The sequence below is a fragment of the Excalfactoria chinensis genome, chromosome 18 (assembly GCF_039878825.1).
Source record: "Excalfactoria chinensis isolate bCotChi1 chromosome 18, bCotChi1.hap2, whole genome shotgun sequence".
Classification (NCBI taxonomy): domain Eukaryota; kingdom Metazoa; phylum Chordata; class Aves; order Galliformes; family Phasianidae; genus Excalfactoria; species Excalfactoria chinensis.
Genome location: NC_092842.1, coordinates 7,329,929 through 7,346,256, shown reverse-complemented (window position 1 = coordinate 7,346,256; position 16,328 = coordinate 7,329,929). Strand labels below are relative to the sequence as shown.

The 16,328-nt window shown below is 44.5% G+C and overlaps 1 protein-coding gene across 1 annotated transcript; it reads right to left on the bottom strand.

Moving 5' to 3' along the window:
- Positions 1-2,874: 2,874 nt before the first annotated feature.
- On the bottom strand, positions 2,875-16,322 carry MORN5 (MORN repeat containing 5). Its single transcript, XM_072352495.1, has 6 exons — positions 16,215-16,322; positions 15,996-16,143; positions 15,807-15,918; positions 15,221-15,352; positions 4,021-4,127; positions 2,875-3,003 (listed from the first exon to the last, which is right to left on the bottom strand). Exons 1-5 carry the CDS (start codon positions 16,259-16,261, stop codon positions 4,048-4,050), a joined length of 519 nt encoding a protein of 172 aa, XP_072208596.1. The 5' UTR covers positions 16,262-16,322; the 3' UTR covers positions 2,875-3,003; positions 4,021-4,047.
- Between the last annotated feature and the right edge of the window lie 6 nt (positions 16,323-16,328).

The window sequence follows — 16,328 nt, the reverse complement described above, 5'->3', positions numbered from 1 at the left end:
GATTCGGCATTCTTGGTTATTCCCATTGACCAGCATCTAACATCCACTCTTATTTCTCCAGCAACACTCTGTGTATGTGTGTGTCGAGTGCAGAGTTGCATTTTTCACTTGTTTCTTGTGGACTTGTAGAATGACAGTGAGTCTCTCCAAGACAATGCCAGACACAGCCCAAACGAGTGACTCTGCTGTGCTTACAAACCTTGCTCCCCAGCTGTGGGAATACGAACACATCAGTACACGCTGAGTCACGGGGGGTTGGATGATCACCCACGAATATAAAGCAAGGAGGAATTTACGTGGTTTGGCCTGATTCTCTTTTTGCACCAGTGAAGCACTGTTGGTTCCCGGACATCCCTCCTTATTTACACTTGCATGTGTGAGACTTGAAATGGGCTCTGGCTCAGCAACTCAGTGTACACGGAGGACTCCTGAGCCAAAGTCACAGGTAGCTGTGACTCCACTACGTGGAAAACACGATGCCAGCTGGAAATAGGCAGTTTTTCTTCCTCCTCAAAGTGCTTTAGAATCACATGTCCTTTGATCACTCTGTAAGGTAAGTAAATCTTAGTGTTCCCCCGTTTTATAGGAGGGGATATGGAGATGTCCTGAACCGAAAGGAGTGGTAGGGTTGGTCGGTGGCAGAGCCAGGCTTGGCACTCTGAAGGTTTTAATTGCTGACTTATTCTCAGAGCACCGACTGTCTCTCTCCTCTCACAGCCATTTGCCAAATCTTTTTATTATTATTATTCTCATTCTTTATTAACAAGCTACTTTATTTCCTTTGAGTCGTGTTGGATGATGAATGGGTGATTTGGGAATGTACCTACACCAAACTCTTAGATGCTCTGTACACTGGGACGAAGAAATCCTTAAGGGAAGCTCACCAGTAGATGTGTAGAAATGACTTGCTCTGGCGCTGACCCCAGGAGAGGGGCCCAGCACCGGGCTCAGTTAGTGAGAAAAGCAGGGAGGGACCGGGGAGCAGCCAGGGAAGTGCTGCCAGCAGTGAGGCCGGCAGGCAGTGAGGCGATGCGTGTTCCTCCATCTGGCAGTGCCTCCTCAGAGCATGGCAGCCGCTCCTGCCAGGTCCCTGGATGGAGGCACGATCCTGACCGGTTGTGCACGGAGGAGCAGGCGTGTGGGGCTCACCCCTGGGGCAATCTCATGGCAACAACAAAGGAAGTACTCGGCCGTCTGGCCGCAGATCAGGAAAAAAGCTCTGAAATGATACTTCATTGATGGTAATAACAAAAAGTAAACAGCTAGCGTTTGCCAGCCCTTCTCAGCTTGCAGTGAGCCAAGAGCAGGTCGCTAACAAAGCCCCTCTCCATGGGAGCACATAGGTCTGTCTTGCTGCTAACTTTCAGGAGGCAGCATTTCCGAGAATGTGAAAGCCTGTGATGAGCCACAGTCAGTGCATAACGTGACTGAGCTGTGCCTGAGGAGCAGGAGACAGGAATCTACCAGTTATGTAACTTGTTTTTAATTCAAGCTGCAGATACTCTTGTTTTTCTCTCTGGAGATCCATCTCCAGCATCAGCCTCGCGTGGCGAGCTGGTGGCACAGGCATGGTGCTCTCAGCAGCCACACTGTGTCTGCTGGGTGAGCACCAAGGTCTCCTGGTTGGAGAAATAGCTGAACAGCAGCACACATTGATATCCTGAAACAAATACATACACACCCCTCTGTGTGTGTGTGTGTAAAAGAGTCTGCTGTAGTATTTGGACAGCTAGGCCAGTGTTCTAATTGCAGCCAGCAGCTAGCAGCTCTGTCCTCAGTCTGAAATAACATTTGGAAGGAGGGAGGAAATTAGGTCCGTAAAGTGTCATTGTCACCATCTGACACGTGAATATCCACTCCCAATGAGTGCCCAAACACAGCCCTGAATATGGCCTGGCAGGAGGCACTGCTCCCCAGCATCTCCTTGTGCAGGAGCAGCGTTTGTGTCCCTTCTGCCTGTCCATAGGGATAAGCGCAGGCCCAGCACACCTCCATGGGCTGTGAGCAGAGCTCTCTGCTTCCTGCAGCTGTGAGGCTGCATATCACTGTGTGTGCACAGCACGGCCGGGAGAGCTGCTGGTTCAGGGGTCACCGAGGCCCCACTCCTCCTCCATTTGAGCTCACGCGTTCGAGTGATTGTTTGGTTGTGGAATTAGTGCTGTAAGCGAATGGGTAGCTATCCACGAATGGGTAGCTATCCAACGTGAGGCTGAAGGAAAGACCTCAGACTGTGACCTGACCTGACAGCCCGCAGTACTTGAGATTCCCACAACTGTTTTGTTGAGGGAGAAAGCAGTCTCTTGTATTTATCTTCTGTCTCAGCAGTGCCATGAAAGGGAGGCTGTTAAATACGTATCCACTAACTATCAGCTGAGTCGCTGATTGCAAACCGCTCGTGAATCACGCTGTACATCCGAGTTCCGTGATGGGCACCGCTGTCGGGAGCGGCTGTGGTGCGTGGGCTGGGGCGGGCAGACACAGCAGGGCACATGGGGAGCATCACTGCGCAGTGCGGGCCGAGGGCAGCTTCCCCCAGGTAGCCAGGAGCAGCTTTGCTAATTCAGAAATCAGGCTCTGTTTATATTAAACCCAAAATGTTTGCAAAAACTGGAAGCAATTCAGCTTGTGCAGTTTTAGAGCTAATTATGTGTATGGAAAATACTCAACTGTACCAAGAATGTAAGAAATCCTCTAATTTATTCAATACATTGTTTCACGATCTATTTCACGCTGACTGTTGCCACTGAACCAAACCTTATCTCAGGTCATTTGCATTCATCTCCTGTCTGTAGATTAAAAGCAAAAAAATAAAGTAAAATCATTCTCATTTTCTTAGTTTATTCAGTAATTGCCAAATGGGTTCTGGTGCAGCAACGTAGACTCCACGTAATAAACTCCTGCCGTTGCTATTTCCAAAAACTTTTGCAGACAAAAACCCAGTGAAGACAGGCAGCGAAAGGCTTTTCACTTGAGGTGAATAAGGTAACTAAATACGGCGAGGGTCTGAAAGAGGAACGGTTTACAAGATTATTACCAATGCTTTTTTATTTTGGCTCATGCTGGTTTACCCCAGTGCCCAGCGAAAGGTGCTTACACATCTCACTGGTTGGACGGGGAGCGGGACTCGATCCTGCACTGCTATCAGTGACACATCTGTAGGATGCCAACTATAGACACATCGGTTTTGTTTCATCAGCCAATCATTTTGTTGTAGCATGTTGCAGTTATGCATGTCTTGGCTACAATGGTTAAAAAATTCTCTGAACGAGTGGACAGTCAAGACTAATATTTATTTTAAAAATTAAAACTAAATTGTAAGCACTTTTTTGTAAAACCAATGTCTGTTTTGTTACATACTTTTAATGTTGTGCTTTGTAAATGTCTTATTTGTGTAATAAATAAAGTTAATGCAAGTAGAAGTGCTGGCACTTACATCCAGAAAATGATGTAATTCCATTTTATTTTATTTTTTAAATACTTTCTGGCTTACTAATCAAGCAGCAACCCACCCAGTTCTCCTCTTTTATTATTTTGTTAAACTCCGGCTTCAGGAGAGTTCAACAAATGTTCGTAGTAAATGGATATAATTTCCTAGTTAGCAAACCAGTCATTAAAGAATACCTCTGGTGTACATTATTACAATGATCAATCAATATCAAAGTACTGAGCAAAAAAGGGAGGAAAGGAATTCACCAGGACAGCTAACTAAAATCTGGGAAAATAATGTTGATTAAGATGGATTTGAATGGCTTCAACACTGAATCTGAGGCACTCTTTTTAACAAATTGTTTTCAGGCTTAATAACGTGTGTATGTACTACAGCACACACCTCTCAGGAATATTGCTGTGAGAGCAGTCTGCTCTCTTTCATGGCTTTTTTTCTCAGCATGACTGATTAAGTGATTATTTCCATTTTTGTTTACGCTGACAAAGATGAACAAAAGATTATATTCTTGTAGAGGGAAAGGGTGATGTAAGACCCAGTGACAAATGAGACTCATTGTCAATCAGATCACCTACTTTGGAACATCACTGCAAAACCAGTTTTCATGGGCCAGGTTTCTGCCCCGGTGCTCTGTCCTCCGCTTTGCGGCAGGTCCGGATGATCCACTCATGCTCCTCATCGTCTGAAAGGGAAAGAAAGAGATCGCCAAAGGTCACCGTTTCACGTCCGCTCTTTGAATTAACCGGGTCCTGCTCAAACAAACGGTTTTTCCTTTGAGAACAAACCCCACTCTGAGCCACTGGCATCTCTCGGATCTCTGTTCCTTAAAAAGGTTGTGTGCTGCTGTGTTGGAATTAGTCAGTGCAGGAGATATGGGCTCTGCAGTGATGATTCCGATTACTCAGCTGTTTGATGAGGTTAACTTGGGTGGAGCTGAGATTTACACATACGTATGTGTATATATATTGATTTTTTTATGGCCACGTGCAGGAATGATGTTGAAAGGATCAGAAATGAAGATACACATTTTTTTTGAATACTCCATCCGCACTGCTTGTCACTTTATGAGAAGTGAAGGTAAAGAAAAAGCAACAGTCAAAGCCCAGGTTCTTCTCTTCCAGTTGTTCTGACGGTGCTGTTTTTGAAGTGTGCGTTGTGATGGGTGTCACTAAGCTGACGTAGTGCTGAGACATCTTAGACCATCTCGTGTTCCTTGTTAGGATTTATGTCTGCCATATTCTCAGAGCATAATAGTGTGGAAAGACGATGTAGGAGAAAACAGCTGTCCTGCAAAGGTTGAATAGAAATGTTGTGTGTGACTATGAGCAAATAACTTGGCAAATGTAAGCTGTGGTGTCTTAATTCCAGGGACTTCAACAGTTTTGTCTCCAGAAACTGTCCTACAGCATTTTCTCGTGTTTGTTTAGGGGAAAGCAGATCTGTGCAGTAGACCAGGAAGCCTTGGAAAAAGGAAAATACAATAGCTGTATTTACTTTTATATAAAATAAATACATTAGAGCTGCTGCTTGCATTTACCACTGTCTTAATGAACTCTCATGGTGATGTTTGCTTCTCACCTCAGTGCTGAGGGTTTTATGACAGCTTTTATTGCCTAAAAGCAGAGATGGCTCCTAGGTAGGAACAGAGGAGCCGTGGTGCCGGGGCTGAGAACATCTCTTGGTGTAGCACAGGATCCCACCTCCTCCACAGCTGAGAGCCCTGCTTGGCAAGGGCACAACAGATCAAGGATGAAGCCTTTTCCTTGGAGGGACTCAAATTATCATGGAATCCTTTGACAGGAGACTTGTACCTTTGGGTTAAAGTGATGCGGTAGCATTTGAGATGTAAAAGGAGTGAGCTGTGCTAATCTAAGACGTGAACAGAAGGGTGTGTGGCAAATTAGGTTTGTGTACAAGAGTCTTCCAGCACGTAGCTAAATCTTACTGATTGTTCTAGTGGGTTTTCAATGGTCAGCTCTGCTCCTTTCCTTTTTCTTCCCTTCCCCTTTTCCCTTTCCTTTCCACGCTGCTCTCCCTCCTTTTCTCCCATCTGTTCACGTGAACTGAGTGCAGGTTTCACGTCTCACAAGGTGCTGCTCCCAGGCGTTCTGATCAAAGCAGGCTGAAGTAAAGCATGTGCCAAAGCATTCACCCCTTGTCTGAAGGGCAGCACTCCCCCTACAACCCCGCTCAGGAAGGCCTGTGGATCTTGGGATGTTTCCCCAAGCGTTTTCCCTGCACTCTGCTCCTTGCACAGCGGCTGCTCTCTGATGAAGGGCTGCTGCTGCTGACTGACCCTATTAATGGCATATTTCTTACTCAGACATCAATTAGGAGAAAATAAATCCTGGAAAAATATGCTAAAAGGAAAATTAAAAAGATGAGCTCTGAACATTACTCGCAGAACACACAATCCTGACACGGGCAGAGCTTCCATTGCGGGCTGCAGCAGGAATGCAAATGTGGTCCTCCAGCTTTCTTAAAAACAACATCAAAGCCGTAATCAACGTGCTGGCTTTTGTTCTATGCACTAGGTGTTCCAGCTCTGTAATGAGGCGATCACGTGAGCCCAGGCTATGACAGACATTGTCCAGTGCGGGTAGCTGCGGTTTTAGCTGGGATCTCCCTGACTAAAAAAAATACTTTGTCTGAGCTTGCGGTAATGGCATCGAAATGAAACTTTGTCTATTTCTTTCATGTGGAGGAATAAACAAACCTTAAACATGCTACACATCACCACTGTCTAGCTCATATTTGGGTAGTGATGTAAGTGGTTCGCTTGAGTACTAGAAATAATCAGCCCACCTTCCTAGTGAGAAATCTGTTGTGGTCACGTAACAGCGTTGAGGCTACAGGCGCTGAGAAAGGCAGATGCTACACCTGGCTTTGTGTTCCCAGCACAGCCTTGGTTTGCCTGGTTTCGTTCCGCGCTGTTTTCATTACACAGGCAGACTGTGCTGTGCCTTCAGACTCCCCAGCCTTGCAGTGTTTATGCAGTGATCAGATCCCACGCAAATTAAAATAATCAGCTGCAAAAACTGAATGAGCTGTATGGATTTCAACCTTCTATATGAAAATGAATAATAGGTACAATGAGTTAATGCTAAAAAAAAATAATTCTAAAGCAAATCCTTGCACTGCCATCCAACCCAAGAGTGCTGTGTGACTGCTCCTTGGTGTAGGTAAGGGGAAAGGAAAGCACGGATCCAGCACAGCTAGAACCACAAAAGCAGACATCAGAATGGCTCTGGGGCCAGCTATGGGAGAAGAGGCAGAAAAATATTAGAATGTAAAGAGTTAAGCTATGGTAAAACATACTTTTGCTACACTAAAGAAGACTGGTTGATAATTACTGTAGTTTTAGGGCTATTTGAATCAGTGCAGCTGCAACCTCTTCAGTAGTAACCCCTGAAACAAGACAAACTGGGTTTATTGTACTGAACAAGTCTTAAAGCTCCTCCCTGATTGTTAGTAATTGGCAGCAATGGACTTAACAGCCTCTTGACTACCCTTTTTACACTCTACCTGACTGTGCAGCTAACAATTTAAATCACAGATGCCGATCCTTCTTTGTGGCAGCTGCTTGTTAACTACACGTTCCTCTTTTTCTGTCACTGGCTGCTTCCATAACCCTGCAACACCAGGGTTAGATTGGAGAATCACATTTCATCAATATTTAAAATGGAATTAAACCTTGAAGTTTGATTAATGCTACCAGATAGTGAGTTGTAATTACTATTTTGCAAATTGCAATTGTTTGAATATGTTAATATGATTGTCTAAGCACATCTTCACCTTCAGAAATAATTTTCCCTTTAAAAAAGATATGAAAAAAATACAAACTCTTTAATCAGTGGTAAATTATCACCCTGTGCACAATTAGGTGGCACGGGGGTTCTTCATGTTGTGTGCTGAATTTCACGTCAGCATATTTATCTTTACAAGTTTATCTTTTTCTTTCAGATTTTCCTCAGTAAAATATACATTCGGGGAACACACTTTGCTGAAACAGGACTGATGTTTAAATTAGAACGTAAAGAAGAAAGGTTTGGCTGAAAAGGTTGCAGTAATCTGTTGTATCTCCGTTCAGTTGGTAAACATCAACAAGTTATGTACTCTGAAGTCAGTGAAATATAATGACTGTTATCACAGCATTGAATTGCAATCTGGAAGCAAAGAGAGATAAAGCTAGCTGTTAACGGGTGAGCTGCTAGAATACATGTAACTATTGACTGAATATCATGAATTATTTCCTTATGTCTTAATTAAAACCAAGGTCACTTTTCTACAACCCACAACATAGATTTTGAATACTGTAGGCCGGATCCTCAACCAGACCAACCTGAGACTGCTCCTTTTTAATTTAAGTAATTAATTCAAGCTGTTTTCATTAAGCAGACTCACAGCATATGGAGCCAATCCTGGCAGCCACCTGCATGACCAATCCCCAGAGCAGTGTCTGTCCCCATTGCAATATTGACTGGGGTGTAAGGCATAGGGATCTGCTGAGATTGATGTGCCTGTGCATCAGTTGTGATGGAGCACTTTTACATAACTAAGACCCAGCTGAGCCTGATGGTCCTACTTTGCTTCTGTAAGTAGCACCTCTTGTATTAGTCCTTGTTAACAATTATTGCTCTGCAGGTCTCTTCCTTGTTTTGAATGAATTTAGGGGAAGGTCCACATGATGGTAAATTCTGTCAAACATGCTGTAAGATGCATTTTGTGGTGAGCTCAATCAGTGGATGTGATTGAACCATTTACCTAATTTTCCATGTTCAGTCTAAAAGTAGCGTACAGGGGCAGGAGTGACTTTCCCAACTACACACTCCATGTTTCTCTCAGAATTGAGATTAGAAAAGGCTGAAAAGTCGAGGCTTGTTTCAGGGTGCTTCTAAGGGATGACTTGAAATTACACTGTAATTTAGGTGTATTTAACCTTCCTGTATTAAGTGTATATTGCAAAGTTTAGAATGATTTGCTTCCAGCTATTGCTTTTCTGTGTTGTTTATGGAAACTTCAGCTGTGAGAGATGTCTGGAGGCTCTGTAAGCCATGCTGTGTGGCTGCCAGCAAACAGCAGTGTTGTCTTGTAGGCTTCAGGATTTGCTCTCTAACTTGTGCTTTCTCAGGAAACCACCTGGAGGTACACGGAACGATGCAGCACATTGACATGGGGATTGTGGTGGCTTACACAGGGAAAGAGCTACACTGTCCAGCTCAAAAACCTTTCATACCTTTGTCCTGACTCTGCGTTATGTATTCATGCTGCACTATGCAGCTGCACATGGCTCTGGTGTCTTAAAGGCTCCGTCTACACCAGAGGCTTGATGTGTGCCAAAATTCAGACCCTTGGTTCCCACCTCTGCACATCAGAGGGCTGGGACCAGGCGTGAATGTGCATCTTCTCTTTGCTTGCTCTTGCTGCCATTAGAAGCTATAAGAGCCAGCAGCTGTGCCCCACTGTGTCCCTCCATCAGGGGTCTCACACTCCAGCACACCCCAGAGCACATGCCTGCTGCTGTGAGACACAGCCAGGTGTCCGAGCAGCTTCCTGTGAGCAGGGTTTATCAGAGCACGTGTTTACAACAGGCCATCCTTGAACTAGAGCTGAGTTTCCTCTCTGTTTGTAGAGAGCCAAGCACACACAGATCATTGTAAACAACAATATCAGTTAATTCTTTCGCATGCCTGACTCCTCCCGTCACCCGCAGTGCAGTTTATCATGTTCTTCCACTGCACAATCACAGTCATATGTGATAGCATCTCGGCCATGGATTCGGCCTGGCACACCCCTTTCATTTCCACTGCCCCTCTGGGTCCCTAGCAATGCTTTCCTTACTGTGCCTGACCTCACCAACATCAAGGCTGGCAAGAAAATGAAAACATGTTTTCAATTAACCTTTGCTTCCACCCACAAATTCTCACCCTTCCATTTACATTTAATTACTGTAATTCCAAAGTGGCCCACAAATGAACTTTCCATCTCTTGTAAAACTTGTTTGCACATGAGCGGTATAGCTGGATGTAAGTGCCTATAGGACTTGTGAATAACCTGTCTAATGGGTTCACAATGGGATGGCTCGCACACAAATAAAGTTGTTTTTCTTGGCATGCCACTGTTTGGAACTGAAACTTCACAGTTTCCAAAATGATAAGCATTTTAAGACCAGCAAACCACAAGGAACGGCACATCTGAAGAACTACAGCTACTGAAATTGCTGTAGTAACTTGTGTCATGGTGCCACCATTAGTAGTATCATTGCCGGTTGTAGTATGAACTAACATGATTTAGATCTAATCTATAGATATGTTTTATATTGAAACACTTAAGCCAAGTCTAGTATAAAAATATTGTCTTGGTTTAATGGATGAGTGGCCTCCAACTACATCCATCACCTGAACAGACTTTGATGCTGAGAAAGATGTAATAAATATGCATTCTGCAGTGGCATTCAAACGATCTCTGACTGCTAACGTTTGAGTCCCTAAGCAACTTACTTATTGAGCACGGAGCATTACTTAGGCCTGCATCTCTCACATCAGGACTAAAGCTACTTATGTAAAAATAAGAATAGGTAGACAAGACACTTGGAGATCCACGTTAGAGAGCTGCAGCAATGTTTCTAACCTTCCTCTTAGCATAATATTTTTCAAGTCTTCTGAGTATCACAGAAGTAATGAGCCAGGAAAATGTACTATGTACTAGAAAATGGAGGATTTATACCAACGTGAGCAGAAAAACTGCCCTGGGACCAGCTGCAAGGGGAAAAGGTATACAGGAGATGGAGGAGACAAGAGCAAAGGTGAATTTGTATGGACTTGTGTGGAGCCTTGTGGGTAAAGAAAGCAAAGCTGAGTTTTGTGGCAGAAAGACAAAATACTTTTTGCAAAGGTATTTTGGAGGAATTTGAATAAAAGAGGCCAGAAAGAGGAGCCAGCAGCAGTCAGGGGAGAATGCAGAAGGGCTGTGAGCTTTGGTTGTTGCAAGAAAAGCAAAGGGCTTCTCATATTCATAACCTCTATGGCTGTAAATGGAGAGTAGCGTGGGCTCTCTATTTCACAAACTCCTTTTTTCAGAAATAAGTTTCTCAGCCAAAGCAGAGGAAAAAGATCAATGGATTGCAATAAGTGCCATTTAACATAAAAATGCATCAAATTTACAGTTCAGTTAACTTATCAAACATTAAAAAAAAAAAAATCGGCAAATAATGGACGTCATTTGTTTTGTTCAGAGCTCGGAGGTAGAGACCAAATTCTCTAAGTTAATTTCTGCAAAAGCTGTTTTTTGTGTGTTTTTTGTCTTTTTTTTTCTTTTTTTTTTTTTTTCTTTTTTTTTTTTTTTCAAACAGGTCTGGATCCTATTCGTTGTAGAATATACTGATTACCAACTATTTTTAAGAGCTTTACACAAACATTATTTCTTTTGTTGTGTGAAATGCAGAATCAGCCATCTGGCAAATGCCCCAGAGCTAAAATCTTTTACATGACATATAATTCAAAATGATTAAATATACAACAGAAAATAGCTATAGCATTGCACTTAAAATAGCATGAACTTTTACTGCCGATCAAAACTGATTTCTTTAGCTTAACAAGTATCCAAAGAACAATTATTTGAAGAGCTTTTAAGAGTTTCAATATGTAGGAACTAAACCTCATCTAAATTCAGTGTCTTAAGTCAAATAAAAAAGAAACAAATGTACAAAAGATTAAATGGTCCTGTGTTGTAAGTAGACATTTAAATCGATGGGAAGCTAAATTCATTCGAACAAAAATACTGTATCCCGTGTATGTGTGTTGCTGGGGCTTTCCTCTCCTCAGCAATAAGGGCATCTGCCAGAACAGCTCCTACATTCTTAGGCAATGACTGGGGACTAGCTTGGAATCAGAGCACTCATCCGCTCCTTCCGTCATCAGAATGGGTGATTTCAAAGAAAAACAGGGAAGAAAGATCAATGCATGATCCCCAACTGCAGTCTTTCCTTATTTTTTAGGTTTTTTTTAGTTTTTCCCCTACTCCACACTCAACTCTATGTTAAACTTGCCGTCTTTTCTCCAGAAATACTCCAGGCCTAAAACACTGCCAGGTCCTCACCCTACGCCCAGTTCTCCAGTAGTTGATGAGAAAGAGCATGCACACATCTGTGTGTATTTGGGATGCATGAGGGTAGGTACAGAAATATTACCCTGTGTAATTATGGAGTTGTTATGGCTGCTTCACATTTTTCACACAAGTTCAAGTCTCCATTTCTCAGGCAGCACCTGGTACAAATCGCATCAGAGATGTCAGTCAAAGAAGCCTACATGTAGTTCATTTATCTCATGGGTTTGCATACTGGGATCATCCTGATATGGATGAATAAATCTCTGCTGACTTTCAAAAACAACCTGCTTTTTAATCCTTTCAGACCAAACTTGAGAACCTTCATCCCACATTAATGATATGAGGTAACTCTAAGTCCATGATTACTAAGGCTTAGAATTAAAAGGTGTTCTCAAACATGCCTGTGGAGTTGGGTCAGCCTCAAAACCAAGGAAAACTGGATGGTCTAAAACCAGCCTTGTTAAAACTAGAATAAAATAATATTCTTGAGTCTTGATCTTTTCAGCTTCTAATGATTCCTTAAGCAGCAGGTCTTTTCCTGCTGCTTTCTATGAGACTTTCAGGCTAGTTGAAATCCTAGGCTGATTGCTGGCTGGCTTGGGACTGCAGCAGCACCGAAACCTCTTCTCTTAATGGGCACTTGCCTTGGCTTTCCAGGCCTAATCCTGCTCTTAGTAACATGCATGTTAGTTCAGTTACCTGACTGAGTTACAGCATAAAAGGCAGGCTTTGTGTCTTCCTGTTCTTGATCTCATATGAAGAGAGGCACGTATTTCAGGTAATACTGACTGCAGTGCAGAAAGCACTGCACACCACCCTACACACCGTACTTGTACTAATTTAACCTGGAAATGGAACACAAAAGTAGAAGCACAAATTTTCTTATATTGCAAAGAGCAAAAGTGTGTTTCATACTATTTAACCCAGCATCAGGAGAGCTGCAGGAGAAACAGGGCAATTTTCATCAGAAGTATCTTTGCTTTTCATCAGAAGAGAGGCGACCTGAGCAATCTCCTATCGTGCTTTCCTCAGGAGAATAAGATTTCTATTTCTGACAGTATTTTCTGTTTGAAAATGATGGGCCTCTCCAATATTCGGGGGTCCTAAAACTTGAATCATTTATCTTCTTTTACCAACCTGCTTTGCATTAAACATAACATCATGTATTTCCTACTTTTCCCTGAAAAACTGGGAAATCCTCCCATCTTGCTGTTGACCAACCTCTCTTACAAAGGTGCCAGGAGAGCAATTTCTGAGAGAAACAAAAAAGAAAGAATACTCGGACTGAAACAGGAGTCCAGCCCCAGTGCCTATTCAAAATAAACAGCGTATCTCCTTACAGACCAGTGTTATTATTCTTATTTATGTGTCCAATTTTGTGTACTTCGCAATACTAGAAAAAAAAATATTGAAGAGCATATGAAGAATGAAGAGAAATTTGAGCATCCCCAAGGAAACAGAGGTTTGGGGATGGAGTAATAACTGCAAGGCTGCAATGAGAATTTGGAAAACTTTGCTAGAGAAAAAGTATAACAAAACTGTTGCTGTCATTTCATTCTCTTGGCCTGATTATATCTTCATGATGGGCCTTTGCTCTGCTTTAAGAGCTCTTTAAGTAAATGAGGATCAGACCTCCGTGCTAGTGAAATGCAAAGCTTGCCAAATTTAATAGGAGTCTCTGCGGTACTCTACGAACACTCATCTTGACAAAGAAGTGGTGGAAGCAAACTCAGTAATTGTAAATGGAGGCTATTTTTTTTCTTTTCCAGTCTTTTGGAATGAGAGCTGGACGCTGCCAGTTTGGCAGGAAAGTCAGTGCCAAGGCAGTATGCTTCCTTGCTCTGTTTCCCAAATGGCCGAGAAACAATCAGAAACTGCTTCATAATAGGGCCAGGGTGAAAGGTGAGAACTGGAGTATTCTTTCTGCCTGCTGCCAGACCTGAGGAAGATAGCGTCGTTTTGGTAAACCTGTCAAGCTGTTGTAAGAACTTCCTGAATGCTTCCTACCATCTGCTTTTGATGCTTTCAAGACTTGGCTGGAAGCCTGGAGGTTTTCCTGCTCCTTCCTGCCCAACCTATAATGGAGTAATTCTGGATCTGTTCCCTGTCATTCCAGCCTCTTCCTCAGTTTCTTCTGCTTACAGCTGGGCTTTTTTCATTTTTATTTTATTTTTTTTTAAACTGCAGTGGCCTTGTGCCCTGAATCATCTCTCCTGGGGCAGAAAGAGTTTCTCTGATGTTGAACAAGTGCTGGGTTTTTCAATTGTGTTCGTGTTCTTAAGAGGAAGGGTCTGGCCTGCATGACACATTCCTCCTTCACACTCACATCAACAAGATTAACTCTGTGTCCCGGGTTGGCGGGGGAATGGTCACACAAAGCACATCTCCAGCAACGCTGTCAGACCGCATGCTGCGCCGCTCTGGGTAGAGAATATTGATTGATATAATTTGTAGGGTTTGAGATAATTGTCATCAAGGACAATGAGTTCAAAGAACAGATTAAAAAACAATAAATTGAATTCCAAGGCGTTCCCTCCTGTACTAATCTGTGTAGGTTCCTGTGTTTTTGGAAAGCATGTTGCTTATCTTCCTCATCAGTAGGCCCACTGCATTCCAGTATTTTGGATCAATGCCATTTGTAATAATCTAGATCAGTTTTTATTCAACGTTTATAAAACAGGCCATGTATCATAGGGTATATTTTATAGCAGATGGTATCTCCAATTCATTTAGCTTCCCCCCTTCACTTCCCTCCTCCGATATCACAGTGCACACTCACAAAAGCTCTTCGAAGTAGAGCTGAGCAGAAATTTTTTGCAACAAATTGTAAAATTTCTGAAAAATGGAGTTTCCAAGCAACAAAATTGTTCAACTGTGGCACACTGCACATGCAGCGCTCTGTGCTCTAGAAACACCAGGTCTTGTGACTTGGACATTTGGAAAAGAAAAGAAGAGGAGGGTGGTTCCTTTGAGAAGCGTTTTTGTTATACATATACATATAACACATACATATCTGTTTGGAAAAGGGTGATAAAATAGAGCTTAAATAACCAGAAGACAAACCAATTGTTTCAGGTCAGATGATCTTTCGAGTTACCCTGGTGTCAGCCGTTGAGGGTTCTTTCTGTTTGTATATTATTTATAACATTTTCCTTTTGACTTGATGAGAACTGATTTCCATCAAGGTTGTTTCATTTGAGGACTGATCCATGAGATCCAGTCTTTGCCAGACTCACCTCAAAGCACAGCTCTACAGTGTGACAGGGCAGTTTCCTATTTAGCAACATATCAGCCCCAAAGCCATCTTAAATAACATGGGCTGTTCTCACACTTGAAGATAAGCAGATGCTTAAGCTCTTTGCTGGGTCTCAACGCAGCTTGCCAGTTGTCCGGAGGAATTCTGCACACCTCACAGCAGAGGAGAATGAAGATTTTCCTGGCATTGAGTTCCCAAATGGGAATACAATTATTTTGCTGTCATTTTACAAAACACAATCTGTGCGACTCAGGGGATACACAAATAGCCAATAAAAATAAAGATTGAAGAACCATTTTAGCTCGGTGATAACAGAACCAAACCACTTTTGAAAGCCTCCACTTGAACCAAGCGCCCTAAAAGATACAACAAGTGCATGGCTGAGGCTGACAGCGCCAAAGGACTTGTCGTACCTGCGTATCTCAGGAACCTCAGCACGTAGTCGGTGACAGTTCTGGTTTTAGGGTTATAGAACCCATCACCACAGTCGTAACATCCGTCTGGGATTTGTCGGGGAGGATCCAGATTCGTGAGCTGAGAAATGCCTAAATTAGAAACAACCACAAAGGATTCGCTTTACTTTGGCTTCCCCCCACCCCCAGAACTGTGCCTTCCATCAAAATAACTAAGCAATAGCACATCTCCTCGGCGTTTGCCATAAGAACAACGCCGTCGCTTTACGACGAATTTTATCGAACGTTTTGACGGTTTTGCTGATGGAGATAACGGAGAAATACCCGTTAAGGACGGGCTAAGAAGACACCGCCCGTTTCCCCGCGCCGTGTCACACAGCCAGCACGGCAAAGGCGGCCCCTGGCCGAGCACGGCAGCGCCGGGAGCGTTACGGCACAGCGCAGGCTGGACACCGAGCTCCGCGGCGGCTCTCGGATGGGGCGGGCGGCCGCGTCCAGCGCACGCCCCGCACTGAAGGGACGGCCTTTGCTCTGCGGCCCCGCCTCCTCGTGCCGGGCGGTGCGGGGCGGCCCCGCACGTCGGTACCTGCGGGTTTGAGCCCCGCGCGGATCTCGGTGTAGAACCTCCTGTCGTAGCCGTCGCAGTAATCCCAGCTCTCGGCCGCGAATTCGAGGCCGTCTGCAAAAGTGAACTTCCCCTGCAAGGCACGTCGCGGGGCGCCCGGTGAGAGCCGGCAGCTCCCGAGCCGCGTCCCGCCGGTACCGCCCGCCGTACCTCCGTGGGCACCCCGCGGTGCCACAGCGCCCGGAACGTGCCGCCGTCGGGGAACAGCAGCTCGCCCCGCCCGTGGAACACGCCGTCCCGCAGCTCGCCGCGGTACTCGGTGCCGGTGGGCAGCGTGTAGGTGCCCCAGCCCTCCATCCTGCGGGACGAGAGGGGCGGTTGGGGCCGCTCTCCCCCCGCCGTCCCCGCTCCCCCCCCCGCCGGGCCCACCTGCCGCGCTCGGTGCCGCCGCAGTAGCGGCTGCCCGTCACCTCCATGGCGGCGCTGCGGTCACCATGGCGACAACGCCGCCCGGGGAGAGCCGCGGGCACGCGCAGCTCCGCC